The 17,534-nt window shown below is 40.9% G+C and overlaps 1 protein-coding gene across 1 annotated transcript in view; it reads left to right on the top strand.

Moving 5' to 3' along the window:
- LOC126094492 (von Willebrand factor A domain-containing protein 8) overlaps positions 1 to 13,709 on the top strand; it is a 268,216-nt gene extending 254,507 nt beyond the window's left edge. The window contains exons 32-33 of the mRNA XM_049908901.1: positions 5,705 to 5,943; positions 13,362 to 13,709. Coding sequence (XP_049764858.1) covers positions 5,705 to 5,943; positions 13,362 to 13,470 — 348 coding nt within the window. The 3' untranslated portion in view covers positions 13,471 to 13,709. The remainder of the gene's footprint in view (positions 1 to 5,704; positions 5,944 to 13,361) is intronic.
- The last annotated feature ends 3,825 nt before the right edge of the window (positions 13,710 to 17,534 follow it).

Below are 17,534 nucleotides of genomic sequence, written 5' to 3'. Positions count from 1 at the left end.
TAGTACAGACTATGAGAACAAGAAAGCTTTATGGCTGTGCATGTCCTTTTCCTTAAAAACTTCAAAATGTTGCCACAATATCTTGATGTAGAACTCCTAGACCTCTTTCACATTCTCAACTGGTGAGAAAGCTGGCAGCACCATAGTGGACAGCGCCTGTGCTGTAACGAGTTTCTGCTGTGTTTGCAACCTCCAGTCTCACAATTTCTGTTGTCACACGAACTGTTTGTTCTCTTTTTCCTGTAGCTGCTTTATTTACAGTTCATTCAACATCATTTGTCTTTGCCACAGCTGTAAAAAGTCAGTATTGATTCCATTATTTGCTAATCCACACATAAAGTCCAATTTACCTTACCCCTGATGAAATATCAGGCCTGGGGAATGGTTTTGTTTAAACACATACATTTCAATATGCCTCAACCTGTGAGACTATGCTGAAGTGGCAGCCTGTAAAACAGCTCACAGCAAGTTGTTAATACCAGAATCACAGTCAATCCAAATAATATCCACAAACATAGTCCAGATAGCCCAATGGTTGGCATCTGTAGAACAGTTAGCTCGAGTAATCAGCATGAAGGGCTCAGTCTTCAGTGATGGCTATTAACAGAAACATGGTGCAACACAGAACTCCTGTCCCCCTTCCTCTATACTTGGCGTGACCTATCACACCGTGACCAGTAGTGCGCTGCTCACTGACCAAAGCCCACCACAGGTGGTACATTGATCTGTGGTGAGAAACTGACATTGTTTTGCGACACCATAACAATCACTTCTCATGTACATTCTGAAATGCCTGTTTCCTATATGTAAAATGTTCTCTCAGCATGTACTGGTACCATTATGCTTCACTTTCAGTGTGTTCTTTCATTACTGAATCAGTTTTCCAAAGCTGGCATTTCAGTTCTGGCTGACTCCTCATTGTTAAAACAGTAGTTTTGGCATCGTGATCTAACAGTATAAGTGTAGACACAACATAGAACATCTGCTCATCTTGACAGTTCACAATTTCAGCAATATCCGATTCTGCCAAATAAGCTGTGTTGTAAAATATTGTGAAAAATGAGTCATTTCTTCCATTATATTCCGTAAGATTTTCTGTTCATCTATAATACTATATAACTGTAATAATTACAAAATTCATGGCTTCAGCTGCATACGTTCAAAGGATTTGTACCAGTTGTGTTCTATTATAAGGTGAAAAGTAAGTATCAGTAAAACCCCATTAAGAATCTCCCTTTACAATCATGTCCAGCATAAAACACTCCTTGACTCAAGTTCTGCAAAAGCTTCCAGAAAAGACTACACAGAGTGTTTCCCATTTAAAGAGCCCCCTCTCCCACATACGATATGCTGTTTCTCCATGAGTGGAAAATTATTCTATGGCTGTGGAAGCCTCACAAAAGGCGGTTAGCAGGTGATACATATCTTATGAAATAACACAAGGGAAAGGGCGGGTTGTTAATAACTAGACATCATACCCTCGCTCATTGTTACACACTGGGGTGGGGTGGCTCAGTGGTTAGCACACTGGACTCTCATGTAGGAGGATGATGGTTAAAATCCTGGTTTAGGTTTTCTGTGATTTGCTATGGGCAAATGCTGGGATGGTCTTTTTGTAAGGGCACAGCTGATTTCCTTTCCCATCCTTGAAACATTCCATGCTTATACTCCATCTCTGTTGATCTCTATCTGAATGGGATGTTAAACCCTTACCTTCCTTCCTTCCGTGGTTGTTACTTTCCTGAGTTCCAGTTGCTGACTACATTTTTCATACAGCTAACATAGTCTGACGTTTCCTATCAACCGCTAATTTGTGACAAATGTGTGTAGCCACTGAATAGTATTGCCATTTGTACTCAGTAAAATGTCTAGAGTTTTGTGCAATGGCTGTGCAAAATAATAAGCAAGCATTTTTGTTGGCCAAAAAATTGCAAGTTATGTGGAAGTACAGTGAAAGTAAGACACTCTCAAAGAGACTATGTCTCACAGGATACCATCTTTTACATTACAAGTGAAAGTTCACATGTGGAAGGATCTTCAACTATTGCTTGTAAATGGGCTACAAAGTATTGGAAAGTAAAAGTCATGAATTTTGTTGAGCTGAACATGTTTTAATTCAGTGGATGTACCAGACTGGATTTGCATCAATTACTCTAAGTGACCAGTCATGATGTTCCTTTCTGGTAAAATGATGTCTTTAAAAACTTGGCAGTTCTATATGAAAAGGGTGACATTTTTAGTGTAGGAAATTTTGAATGATTTCCGAGCTCATGACATACAAGTCTTACATTGAACAAAATGAAGCCTGCCATGGCGGGAAGCCCAGAGGAGACAATTTGACAGTACTCACGCCAGTGCTAATAGAAAAGAGAAACTAAAGTTGCTTGTCAGTGGTGAAACTGCAGATCCTTGTTGCTTCAAAAACATTTGTAAACTGTCACATTACTACATGAATTACTGACAAGCCTGAATGGCAAGAGTACAGTTTGTCACATGGCTAATAGATTATGATCACAAATTACTAATCACTAGAGTGTGATGATGAAACAGAAATGGAATGCAAATCAGTCCTGTCCCTTTGAAACAATGAGTCTGAATGTTGTCTGATCACAGACACATCCTTACAAGAAAAACTGAATTGTTTGATGATGTTATCTGTTGGTGTAATAACTTCAAGTTGAACAAATGTATTTCGAGAAAGACGCAATACATGAAAGTCACAGATCAAGTAAACAGAGTAAGACGTGTGTACACTTTAACAGTTAAATAATAACCGAGTCCAAGTCTAGTGGCCACTGGCTGGCTGGCCGCTTAGGTGGCGTTGCAGCTGCTGCATGGCTGGCAGACAGCACCGCGTGTAGGGGACACGCGTAACTGCGCGGCGGCACTTTGAAAGATCGGTGAGTCACAACACTTTTCCTCCCTTTGAATATTTTGCACAGGTCTTGATGGAGGTGGCCTGTAGATTGCTAACGTCCATAGGTGTTGTTTGACTGGCCGTAAGGCCTCGAGGAGGAGGCTTCCCGTACGGACGGAAGTGTCCCGGATGATAACGGGTCGAGATGACAGGAGACGTGGGGGTCGAATCTGCTGGGGCCCCGTGCACCAATCGGCCTGTTGCGAGATCATGCATGTCACGGCCCCTCCGTTCCATCCACAGTCAAATTGTGAGGCTGAACGACTGGTCCGCACATTTAAGGCTCAGATGAGAAAACTCCTGACTTTTTCTGCTCATTATGCGCTTCTCCAATTTCTGGCTTCTTATCGTTTCATCCCCATGGGCGACCACAGCCCGGCTGAGCTCTTACATGGCCGGCAGCCCCGGACGCTACTTCGTCTTCTGTGGCCTTCCACCTCACGGCCGCGGGTGCCTTCGCTTGGCTGGTTCACCACCGACGACCTTGTATGGGTACGGTGATAGGGCAGGTGACTAAAATGGAATCGTGGCTGCATCTTATGACACTGTGGCCGATGCCTGTATGAAATCCAGATGGACACGTGTGTTGCAGTGCGTCATTCAGACCAGCTTCGGCCTCGTGTGCCAGCAGCGCCTGCTCCGGATGGCGCTACACCACCTTTGGCTCTACCTGACGCTTGGGATACTGGAATCTCTCATTACTCACAACGCAGTCCTCTCATCATCATATCAGTGCCAGCACAAGAACTGACGCCACCAGGAGATGTGCCCATGCATGAACGAGATGACCATCATCTGGCGAAGCAACTCTACTCGCCTCCTTCTCCTACGGACGCGGACGCATCGCCCGTGTCTCCTGTTATAACAACCGGACTTGCCGCAACGGACAGAAGTGAGCAAATTTCAGCAAAGGACAAAGACGCAGTATCTTTCAAAGGAGCCAATTGTGACAACAACCGATACGTATGAGGTGAAATCCATGAAAGGAACAGAGACTTACATGTTTGTTCATCCGCGACATGAAATGCCAAGAAGTGCTGTCGAAGACGTTTTTCGTAATCAGACCAGTCTTCCGCCGTCTCGCCATAAGGAGGAAAAGTAGGTAGAGACAATGACGAGAAACGTCCCACATTTGATGCTGCGCTGAAATCACGAATCGCATTTGTGAGAAGCGTTTTCTGTTCTATGAGACTTTGCAATAGTTGCTCTAAAGTAGCCATGGAAACATGTGGGTCAATGATAGAAAAGGAAAATCACTACCTTGTCGCCAGTTATAATAACTTCAAGTTGAAAAAATATATTTTGAGGAAAATGCTATACATGAAAGTCACAGATCAAGTAAACAGAGTAAGATGTGTGTACACTTTAACAGTCAAATCATAACTGAATCCAAGTCTAGCGGCCGCTGGCTGGCTGGCCGCTTAGGTGGCGCTGCTGCTGCATGGCTGGCAGACAGCGCCGCATGTAGAGGACACGCGTAAGTTCTCTGCGGCACTTTGAAAGATCGGTGAGTCACAACAGTTGGCTGTACCACATAGAAAACTATGCTTAAATGACAGTGCAGACAGAGGCAATAGACGCTTCATCTGTTTTTTAAATGTGTAATTTCTGAGCCACGAAAAAGCATTTTTGTATCTGGGATACTTTTAGGTATATTGCATTTTCAGGTTCACTACTCTGATAGTAGTAATGGATGGTACTGTATTGCTCTTAAATGCCAAACACGAGTTCTCTGAAATGATGTCATCTCATTAATATATAGGGATATTTTCCCTCCTCCTTCTTCTTCTTTTTCTTTTTGCTAATTTCCTTCTTTTTGGCTTATAGCCAGAAGTCCGAAGTTGTTACAGTGTTTGCTTGTGTGTCTGTTTGATGGACAGTTATCATTATCTGTATACTTCTATTTTCCACATTCTTTTATAGGCCATATGTTGGTTGGAAGTTATGATCTGAAGTGAGAGATCATCTAAAATCTGTGCTCAGGTTGACAGGTGTGGCAAACCTTGATCGTTACTCATGATTTCTTCCCCCATAAATGCCTGAGTTCATTTCCCTTCAAGAAGAAATGTATTTAATATGCTACTGGTCACTTTTTGCATTTTCAAGTCTACTATGCTGATAGTAGTAATTGATGGTATTGTATAGCTCTTAAATGCCGAACACAATTTCTCTGAAATGATGGTGCTACCTCAGTGACTCATGCTTGATTCTTTGGTTCCTGTATGTGTCACTGTAGGGAGAAAGCTTCTATGTCATAAACTGTTTAAACAGTTGAACTTCAAAAAAAAATATTTCTCTGGTAATATATCCTATGTTGTTTTTTCTTGTACCATAAATGTGGTATGGAATATGAAATATGAAAATTGTACACACTCACACACACACAGAGTCCTGCCATCAGCTTGGGCCTCAGGGCCCAGAGATGAAAGTAGTCGTGAGTTGATGTGAGTTTTTTCGTCTGCATCTGATGATGGATTTAATCTGATAGCTTAACAATTTCCTATAATCTGCTTTTAAGTGTATATCTTTGCCGATCAGTACTTTCTCTGTTTGGTAAATAGCAACCTATCCTAATTATATTGTTGTTATTCCAGCCCACCAACCCAGATTTTCCATTATTTGAAATGTTGTTGTAGCTTGTCTTGAATTTTCTGAAATTAAATTCAAATACCATGTTATACTAATTACTCAGTGATAATGGATAGCCACGTTGTTTGGTATTCCAGATTAACAACTGAGGCTGAAAAATTAATTGTTTGAGCTGTTACATAATGTTTTTCATTCCAGACAATGCATGCACATGCACAGTTCTGTATGTCGGGAGACAATACATTAGAAGCAACAAAGCAGGCTATTGACTCACTAGCAAAAGAGGATTGTGATGAGGCAATAGTCGTTTTGTTGTCAGATGCCAACTTAGAACGCTATGGCATACCACCACAGAGATTTGCTGCTGCCCTCACATCAAATGCTGATGTCAATGCATATGCCATTTTCATAGGCTCTCTTGGCGACCAGGCTGAAAGGTAAGCTGCAACAAGCATTTATTTGTATGAGAACAATAAAGTTTAGTGTGAGATTTCATAATCATATTCGGAAATTGCTGAACTAGAAGAAAATTTGTAGTGAAAAGGATGTAAAAGTTCAATCTCAGATTTGCATAATTTTACAATGCAATTTGTTTTTGTTAAATTTTTTCAGATGTTATAATTTTTCTGTTGTCTTTATTTTTCTTACTTGGTCACAGAGATCCTCATGCTGTATGTTTGAAACAATTCTCGTGACCTCTGACATTCATTCTCACTGTGCAGGTGATGGGAAGTCTGAGAACATTTTGTATTTGCTGTAGACATACACAATAACTATCCACTGAAACCACCACAGAAAATACATGTGAAAATTATAAAATGGGCAAAATATTATTATGCTTTTGGCTGAACATTTAAATAGTGCAGATATATGGTTAGAAATGACTGAAATACTTGGTGTTACAAATGGCAGATTCAGCAAAAGAGAAGAACTGAAGATCAATATTCTCGTGGAAAGTGTATGAATGACAGTGCCACATTTATCACCTATCTCAAAAAGAGTAAGAAATGTCCACATGTCAGTACTGAACAAAAGAAATTTTGATTTGCTTGTTCTGAATGTGAACTGTATTAATGAAAAAATGAAGTCACACATCGGTATAATAGTTGATTGGAAATAATGATGATGTTGAATACAGGTTTGTTAAGCTTTTTTCTGAAGTCAGTGAAAAGTCATTTAATATCACCAGTACAATCTTGCGTGACTGGGCTTGAGATATTGCCAACAGTACAGGCACAAATGAATTTCCAGGTTCTCCAAGATGGATTCCATTAATCAAGGAATCTCAAAAATTTATGGCAAGAAACATGTTGAAAGAAAAGAAGTCATTCAAATTGAAATGATCTAAGACTTTTTTCCGTAAATAATGTAAGAGTCTTGGTTCTTATCGGTCTCATGTGTCCAATGCAGATAGTCTAATTTTGAAAAAGAAATGTGTGCTAAAAGGTAAAACTTAAGGAGGTAACTGATGACTAAACAACCCATGTTTTCACGTACACATTCATACACAGAAGTGCATGTGATCAACCTAGATGGATCACATGTGAAAAGCTGAGGCAGAAGACTTACTGAAGTGTGTAAGAATGGAAAAAAGAGAACATTTCTTCAGGTATTATTTTTTTTGTCTGTTTCCACTTCTCCTTACAGATTCTTGGTCAACTCATGAAAATTCTGAATCTTTATGAGCTTCTTTTTGAACATACCGTGGCAAAGAAGTACAATATTTCAAATTTCACTTGGCATGATGAATGTACTTCAGTCATTAGACTGCAAATTTATTCTGTTCGTGAAAGATCTTTTACAGGATGGTAACAGAGGAAATTATTGTGGACAGATCATTGCAGTTTCCAACCTACTACCATGGCAGTATTTTTAAATTACAATCAATAATGCACAATCAGGCCAACTCCTACAGTGTGGCTGCCCGTTCTCAGTAACATAGCCCCTCCTAACCTGCGCCGTGAACACGCTCTGGTTAGAGAATTTCAAAAAATCATGACCAACCCTCAATTACAAATCCATGAAGATACTCACGACATCCAAGGAAACCGACTCCGGTCTAGGCATCCTCCACTAAAGACCGCACAGGCTCTGCACCAAACCAACTTCAAAATAAATGACCGATGGAAAGAGGAATGGGAGAGCAGAACAGTAGTAAACTGCCACAGTATGCCATGCATCTTTAGTAAACCAAAAGGATTTGATTGCCCTCGCAAAGTTTGGTCAACTCTTAATCGCATCAGAACCAACTGTGGGAGATGTGCCGACTCCTTACACAGATGGGGTAAACTTCCTTCGGCCGCTTGCGACTGTGGCGCTGAGAGACAGACGGTCAAACACATCGTGCAGGAATGCCCACTAAGGGCATACGAGGGTGACCCACAAGATTTCCTAATGGCGACCCAAGAGGCAATCGACTATTTACTATCTAAGCTGGACGTCTGCTTGTGACTGGTCTTCTGTGAGTGTAACTTTACAATTGGCGGTGTCCTTATATACAAACTGTTATTTATTGCTCTGTTTATACATATGTGATTTTTTTTAATCGTGTTGTTTCTGTAATTTTTACTGTGATGTTATGAGCCATACGCTAAATAAATAAATAAATAAATGCACAATCAGTTTTCATCTGCTTTGTTTAAAAATCTGATTAAATATTCATGCCCTAAAGTGTGCTGACTTTAGGCTGGATGCATTCCTAATCCTGGCTCAGTTTTGTGTAGGAACATCAAAGGCATTCTGTGACTTATGGGATTGTTGAATGATGAGCACATAAAATTCCTGTTTAAAAACCATTTTGTTTGTGATAGGTAACAAACCTGTGCTTTCTGCTGATAATGGGCATTGCATGAAAGACATCATGAGCACCGTTTGTTTAAAAAAAAAAATTGCAAAGAACTCTGCTGAAACACCAGACAAAAAAATGCCTAACAACTCTTTCGAGGAACACTTGGGGGTTCATTGCATCAGTATTTCACATTTTTACTATACTTGAAACGAATAAAATTAATGTTGACATGATGAGGACCTTGTATTTATTTGTACATATTCCTTACCGGTTTGGAAAAAATTGTTAGCTACACATTTTACTATATCGAATTCCACCCACTGCATTTTTCTGTCAATATGTGAAGGCTAACCTTAGGAACTACTGTAGGGATTTTGATACAGTTTACACTAACAGATAGAATGATTCATGAGGAAGATTTGTGTATGTAATCTGTGAGGTGTGTTGAATAAGTAAACAACACTTATTTTTTCTTGACCAATTTCGGTGGAAAAAATGTGGAATTTGTTGTGGGACATCATGGATAATTCTGACTTCAGCATGTATAGTTTTATGAATTTTCGATACATAGCAGCACTATATGTAGCCTTTGAAATGGTGTCTGTAACAGAACTGTGTTCCAAGCAGAGAGCTGTCACTGAGTTTCTTTTGGCGGAATACCTGAGCGTTGCAGATATTCATAGGTGCTTCCAGAATGTGAACAAAAGTACGGTGAGTTTTTGGGTGAGGTATCCATCATTATTGCAACAATGTCGTGCAAACCTGTCTGATCTTCCACATACCAGCCAGCAGCACACAACTGTGACTCCTGTGGTGTTGGAAAGTGGAGACAAAAATGCAAACGTATTTCTCCTTCTCTGTGACATTGCAAGGCCTCACACAAGTCTGCACACCAAGAGGAATTCACAAAACTTCATTGGACTTTCTTCCTCATCCGCCCTACAGCCCAGATCTTCCACCTTCTGATTTCCATCTGTGTAGTCCAATGAAAGATGCATCCGTTAGGAAGAAATATATGGATAATGGAGAGGTCATCGATACAGCAAAACATTGGCTCCAACATCAACTAGTACAGTGGTACCTTGTGAGCCTACAGGCCCTTCTAGTAAGTTGGCATAAGGCCATTGCAGTGAATAGAGGTTATGTTGAGAAATAGGTTTTTATAGCCAAAAGAGTGGGGAATAATATGGTGTATTGGAATCCTGAATAAAACCAATCTGCTTTCAAAAAAAAGGTGTTGCATTCCTTATTGAATGCTCTTCATATTGCTGCTGCATCAGACAGGAAAGGAAACAACAAGTAGCGGTACAGGGTACCCTCTGGCACGCACCGTACAGTGACTTGTGGAGTATCTATGTACATGGTGATTTAGATGAAGTGGTTGTCCAGCCATAGCTGCTTAGTGCTACCAATGCGAAAAGGGAAAGGGTCACTAGTACAATATAAATTGCATTTCTGTATAAAATTGAGTTATATTGTGTTGTGTACATAGTTCCGCGTAGTCAACGCGTACACAACTTTCCCAATAGAGCGCGTCCCGCTAAGCACAACAGTGCAGGCGCAGCGCTCGTCCGTCTCCGCACTACAAGATGGAGCTGTCTTAGAGACGGACCAAATTCTGTTTCTGACGATCCGCGTATTAATATGTAATGCAGCCAATGAGATTGCTGCTAATGTAGAACCTTTTCTCCTCGCGGATCACACTCGCGCAGTGATACCTGAACGCGCGAGGTATTATAACGAGTGTACAGACCTCTGATTAGTCAGTCTGCATTAGTCTGAACCAGTCTGTAGTCAAGTTTCAATCTGCGCCTAATAATATTACCATATTCCTGTACATAGCCATGAAGAGAAATGTATAGACACTTTGTCAAGTATCAGAGATATGTGAGAATAAGATTAACGTACCAAGACCAAAGAAACTTCAGATTGTCAATTGTAAACAGCATCCAGAATCAAGTTACGTAATGTCTATGTTATTTATTATTTTAATAAATGTGTGTGAAAATTAATCAAGTTCTGTTTAAAGTTGGTCACTGTCAGTCTGCTACTCTAAGCGTGCAAGTGGCATTTCTATCATCTGACCTAATGGCAGAAGATAAACACGCCACGATAAGACCACGAGACATATTGCTGACACTCGCCTACTTCGTTAGAGCGACAAGTCAAATAAACTGATGGTGTGTGTACCGAAGGTCCTACCGTACGCACACCACATATTGTGATCACTTTTAACTAGTGATTCAGTGCTCACTTCCTAAAATAATGGGAGCAGTGTGAAGAGAGCTCTGTGTCACTGTGAGACAATTCAGGGTGGTGCACCAGACAGATTGAAATGCAGAAACAATGTGTGAAAAGTGTCATGTTTCATAAATTGTTTTGAGTAACTTCAGTGCATATCCACACTGAAATTTAACATCTAAATTTTAAGAGATCTTTGCTGATAGTGATGAAAATACTATGGCAGGTTTTTACATGACAAGTCTGTTCTTCTGGGGCCCTATTCTGTTACACGACATGCCAGATTTTTTCCTTGATTAGTGGCTGATCATAATTTACTACTGATTCATTCATCCAGCATAGACTGTAACAATGGTTTCTGAGACTCAGTGGTCTATCTTACACCCTAACTTCATTGTACTCATTTGCTGCTAAATTATATTTTCTAACAGTTGAAGGGATGGAAAAAATGTATGCCATGGTCACTTGACCACAACGTTGTCACTGGCATTCCTTACATTAAAACAACCTTCTTTTATGAAAACAATAAACATAAATGTAGAAAGAAAACCACTCACCTGCAGGGTATTAAAGGCTGGCACATCTATATGTGTAAAACCACCTGTTTTTCATGAAAATGATTTGGTATTTTCATCGGATTATTGATAGCCATTAAACCATACAGTCAGTAACATCAGGTTCATATGATTGAACATGGTGTATCTCAAAAATGTGTCTGCAGTCTTTAAATATGAAAAGTTAATAGCAAATACAATGCACAAAAATGCAATAAATGAAGCAAAAAGGAATACAAACGTCTCAAAAATGAGATCAACAGGAAGTGCAAATTGGCTAAGCAGGGATGGCTAGAGGACAAATGTAAGGATGTAGAGGCTTATCTCACGAGGAGTAAGATAGATACTGCCTACAGAAAAATTTGGAGAAAAAAGAACTACTTGCATGAATATCAAGAGCTCAGATGGAAACCCAGTTCTAAGCAAAGAAGGGAAAGCAGAAAGCTGGAAGGAGTATATAGAGGGTCTATACAGGGATGATGTTCTTGAGGACAATATTATGGAAATGGAAGAGGATGTAGATGAAGATGAAATGGGAGATATGATACTGTGTGAAGAATTTGACAGAGCACTGAAAGACCTAAGTCAAAACAAGGCCCCGGGAGTAGACAACATTCCATTAGAACTACTGACAGCCTTGGGAGAGCCAGTCCTGACAAAACTCTACCATCTGGTGAGCAAGATGTATGAGACAGTTGCAAAATACTAATGCGAATTCTTTACAGACGAATGGAAAAACTGGTAGAAGCCGACCTCGGGGAAGATCAGTTTGGATTCCATAGAAATGTTGGAACACACGAGGCAATACTGACCCTACGACTTATCTTAGAAAATAGATTAAGAAAAGGCAAACCTACGTTTCTAGCATTTGTAGACTTAGAGAAAGTTTTGACAATGTTGACTGGAATACTCTCTTTCAAATTCTGAAGGTGGCAGGGGTAAAATACAGGGAGTGAAAGGCTATTTACAATTTGTACAGAAAGCAAATGGCAGTTATAAGAGTCGAGGGGCATGAAAGGGAAGCAGTGGTTGGGAAGGGAGTGAGACAGGCTGCAGCCTCTCCCCGATGCTATTCAATCTGTATATTGAGCAAGCAGTAAAGGAAACAAAAGAAAAGTTCGGGGTAGGTATTAAAATCCATGGAGAAGAAATAAAAACTTTGAGTTTCGCCAATAACATAGTAATTCTGTCAGAGACAGCAAAGGACTTGGAAGAGCAGTTGAACGGAATGGACAGTGTCTTGAAAGGAGGGTATAAGACGAACATCAACAAAAGCAAAACGAGGATAATGGAATGTAGCCAAATTATGTCGGGTGATGCTGAGGGAATTAGATTGGGAAGTGAGACACTTAAAGTAGTAAAGGAGTTTTGCTATTTGGGGAGCAAAATAACTGATGATGGTCGAAGTAGAGGGGATATAAAACATAGACTGGCAATGGCAAGGAAAGCGTTTCTGAAGAAGAGAAATTTTTTAACATCGAGTATTGATTTAAGTGTCAGGAAGTCGTTTCTGAAAGTATTTGTATGGAGTGTAGCCATGTATGGAAGTGAAATGTGGACGATAAATAGTTTAGACAAGAAGAGAATAGAAGGTTTCGAAATGTGGTGCTACAGAAGAATGCTGAAGATTAGATGGGTAGATCACATAACAAATGAGGAGGTATTGAATAGAATTGGGGAGAAGAGGAGTTTGTGGCACAACTTGACTAGAAGAAGGGATCGGTTGGTAGGACATGTTCTGAGGCATCAAGGGATCACCAATTTAGTACTGGAGGGCAGCGTGGAGGGTAAAAATCGTAGAGGAAGACCAAGAGATGAATACACTAAGCAGATTCAGAAGGATGTAGGTTGCAGTAGGTACTGGGAGATGAAGAAGCTTGCACAGGATAGAGTAGCATGGAGTACTGCATCAAACCAGTCTCAGGATCAAAGACCACAACAACAACAATACAATGCTCACTCATTTCACTTAACTTACTGTAAAAACTATAAGTGGTTCCAAAAACTGGAAAGGTAACAGTTTTGCCCTGCTAATGTCAATTCACATATTTCAACTACACTGTGGGATTTGAAATCCTCTATATGTGATACTGTATTTCACATTAAATTTTTCATCAACTATCACTATTTCAATGAGTGAATATTTGTCACTAATGAGAGGAAAATATTTGCCATTGGTCCATAGCCAATTTAACAGTGTAACATGTCCTACATATTAAACTGAATCAAAAGGAAAAAAATTTATTTAAGGTATATTTCCTCTGTGTTTCAGGTTAGTGAAGCAGTTACCTTCAGGGAGAGCATTTGTCTGTCTTGATCTGAAGAACATACCCCAAATCCTGCAACAGATATTTGCTTCTTCTTTACTCAGTGGCAGATGATAAAAATCCCTGTAATGTTGTTTTGTATTAAACAGAACCATATTTGTAAATCTATGTAAAAATAATATGCATCCAAACTTTCATGATACATGTAAGTGATATATTGCCCTGCAAGTCCTGACGCTGTGAAAGTTGTCATTAATATTGTCACATAGTTCCATGTTACACTGACTTACTCTTATAGTGTACAGGCTTATAAATTTTGTAAAATTGTTCATAATAAATTCACATATTTATTACCCTTCTGTTTTACTATAGTGCTACCATTGCCTTCAACTTCATCTTACAGCTGAAAGTAGGAAGTCATGACTTCCCAGCATCCTTTTGTTATCCACAATTTGTTCCTTAAGAAATCTGAAATATGCTTATTTTACACATGTAACTGTACTCCAGTTACTACAATATCTTTTATAGTCACATAGGTGATCTGAAAAATAAATTCGGTTTTGTGGGAAGTAATGGAAGTAAGTAGATCAGTGTGCTTAGAAGAAAGCTACAAGACTTTCTGTTCACCAACAGTCGCTTTGTAATTAAAATTTCCACCAAATGTGAAATCTGTTATGTAATATGGTTTTTAGTATAAGTCATGTAAAGCTGATGGTATACATTGCAAGATTAATGCTGTATACATGCCATATGAGTGAAAGTATTGTGCATCAATGGTGGTGTTAGTGTAAGAGTGGAAGGAAAAATGTTTATGATGATGGAAGTGTCGATACATTCCTCTGTAACCAACAACAAATTGGTACAGAAAATTGATGAAAATATTTGTGAAAAACAGTTCAGACATGTCTCAATGCAGTTTCCACCTCTTCATTGCCATGAAAAAGTGGCTTAGCTCTCGATGCTTTGAATCTGATGATGAACTTCATGGGCTGGTTGAAATGTGATGTGGCAGAATTTTATGCAGATTTGTCAGTGCATAAAGAGACATGACAAATGTTTAAATCTGAGTAGAAACTATGTAGAGAAGCAATAAAACAAGTAATTTTAAGATATTATCTAACCAGTTTGTTTCACATATTCAAATGTTTTATTTTTGGCTAATTGAGGTAACTTTCCAGACTGTCCTCTTACAATAATTTCTTAGATGTTTATTCATTAGCCTCTCAACATGTTTACCATGCATTTGGCTTTGTCAATTGAAGTTATAAATCTACAAGTACTCTTTAGTTAAATACATACAGTTTAAGGCACTTACAAATTGATGATTCTCATTACATATTGTACTTTCTAGGATATCTCATTACATATGTGCACAGTTATATATGAATAAACATGCCAACTCTTCCAGTATATATCTGCATATTACAGAAATACACACACTTTCTTCCAGATTCACATTATACATGGTATTTTACGTTTTAAATGAATGAAAAAGTGTATTAGGATTATGTACATGATTTGAATAAGTGCACAGGTATGATATGCTTATTTACTACTAGTTAGGGTGTTTTGCTCATTACGTATGTCCTTCGCATTATTTTGAAAGCATTCTTCCACTGAGTAATATGCCATATGTTTAAATCATACCTCTAATACTACATTAAATTTAAAAGAATGAGATTTTTTTACTGATTGTGACAGTTTATTATATATGTTCAGACTTATGTGTTTGTTACAGAGACTGCAGTGTAATATGCATTGTACCATGCAGCCACATGTACAGAATGTATTGAAAATGGTTTCCATGTGCCTCAACAAATGCATGTACACTCCTGGAAATTGAAATAAGAACACCGTGAATTCATTGTCCCAGAAAGGGGAAACTTTATTGACACATTCCTGGGGTCAGATACATCACATGATCACACTGACAGAACCACAGGCACATAGACACAGGCAACAGAGCATGCACAATGTCGGCACTAGTACAGTGTATATCCACCTTTCGCAGCAATGCAGGCTGCTATTCTCCCATGGAGACGATTGTAGAGATGCTGGATGTAGTCCTGTGGAACGGCTTGCCATGCCATTTCCACCTGGCGCCTCAGTTGGACCAGCGTTCGTGCTGGACGTGCAGACCGCGTGAGACGACGCTTCATCCAGTCCCAAACATGCTCAATGGGGGACAGATCTGGAGATCTTGCTGGCCAGGGTAGTTGACTTACACCTTCTAGAGCACGTTGGGTGGCACGGGATAGATGCGGACGTGCATTGTCCTGTTGGAACAGCAAGTTCCCTTGCCGGTCTAGGAATGGTAGAACGATGGGTTCGATGACGGTTTGGATGTACCGTGCACTATTCAGTGTCCCCTCGATGATCACCAGTGGTGTACGGCCAGTGTAGGAGATCGCTCCCCACACCATGATGCCGGGTGTTGGCCCTGTGTGCCTCGGTCGTATGCAGTCCTGATTGTGGCGCTCACCTGCACGGCGCCAAACACGCATACGACCATCATTGGCACCAAGGCAGAAGCGACTCTCATCGCTGAAGACGACACGTCTCCATTCGTCCCTCCATTCACGCCTGTCGCGACACCACTGGAGGCGGGCTGCACGATGTTGGGGCGTGAGCGGAAGACGGCCTAATGGTGTGCGGGACCGTAGCCCAGCTTCATGGAGATGGTTGCGAATGGTCCTCGCCGATACCCCAGGAGCAACAGTGTCCCTAATTTGCTGGGAAGTGGCGGTGCGGTCCCCTACGGCACTGCGTAGGATCCTACGGTCTTGGCGTGCATCCGTGTGTCGCTGCGGTCCGGTCCCAGGTCGACGGGCACGTGCACCTTCCGCCGACCACTGGCGACAACATCGATGTACTGTGGAGACCTCACGCCCCACGTGTTGAGCAATTCGGCGGTACGTCCACCCGGCCTCCCGCATGCCCACTATACGCCCTCGCTCAAAGTCCGTCAACTGCACATACGGTTCACGTCCACACTGTCGCGGCATGCTACCAGTGTTACAGACTGCGATGGAGCTCCGTATGCCACGGCAAACTGGCTGACACTGACGGCGGCGGTGCACAAATGCTGCGCAGCTAGCGCCATTCGACGGCCAACACCGCAGTTCCTGGTGTGTCCGCTGTGCCGTGCGTGTGATCATTGCTTGTACAGCCCTCTCGCAGTGTCCGGAGCAAGTATGGTGGGTCTGACACACCGGTGTCAATGTGTTCTTTTTTCCATTTCCAGGAGTGTATGTGCCATAACATGTTCTGTCTCACACATTCACATCAGCCAGCCTGCATCCAAACAGTGCCAAAGGCAGCATCAATACACTGTTCCATTGTCTCCACAGTTGGAATGTGCTCTGCATACATAATACTCTTGTGATGTCCCCATAACCAGAAATCGCATGGTTTGGGATCCAGTGAACGAGCAGTTCGTGCAGCTGGACACCCTTATCTCATCTATCGGCCAGGGAAGACACGATTGAGATGTGTCCAGACATTGTCAGTGAAATGGGCTGGAGCACCATTGTGTAGCAGCTAATAATTCTATGAATCATAAATGGCACTTCTTCCAGCAGGGGAGGCAAAGTCTCTCACAAGAAACGCTAATAGTTCTGGCCTGTTAGGTGACGTGGAAGGAAGACTGGCCCCAAAATACGGTCACCAATTATCCTGGCCCACACATTCCAGCTGCACCAATGCTGATGACTCACTGTCACCATACCATGGAGGTTCTGCATACTAACTCACACATGACTGTTATGAAAGTTGAAGATATCACTCTGCGTAAAGGTGGTCTCATCTGTGAATAGGATGGATGACACAAGTCCCGAAATTGTGGTTGCCTGGTGAAGAAACCAGTGACAAAACTGCTCCCAATGCCAAAAGTCTGTCACTAGTAAGCCCTATGCATGCTGCAAGTTATAAGGGTAGTAACATTTAACATAGAGAATGTTCCACATGGTTGTCAGGCTTACCCAGTATGGGTAGACCAACTGCCTGGTACTGGCACAGTGGTCGCCTTCCACAGTATTAATCACATTTTCCTCCAAGTCTGGTGTCTGAATATTTTGAGGACATCCTTCATGATTTCCTGCTTCCTGAAACAAAACTGACTCAGACAAACAGCAAAACACTGTTTCAAACATTGAGTGCTGTGGTTGTTGTCGGCAGGG

Source organism: Schistocerca cancellata, chromosome 8 (genome assembly GCF_023864275.1).
Source record: "Schistocerca cancellata isolate TAMUIC-IGC-003103 chromosome 8, iqSchCanc2.1, whole genome shotgun sequence".
NCBI lineage: Eukaryota > Metazoa > Arthropoda > Insecta > Orthoptera > Acrididae > Schistocerca > Schistocerca cancellata.
This window is presented reverse-complemented; position numbering and strand designations above follow the sequence as displayed.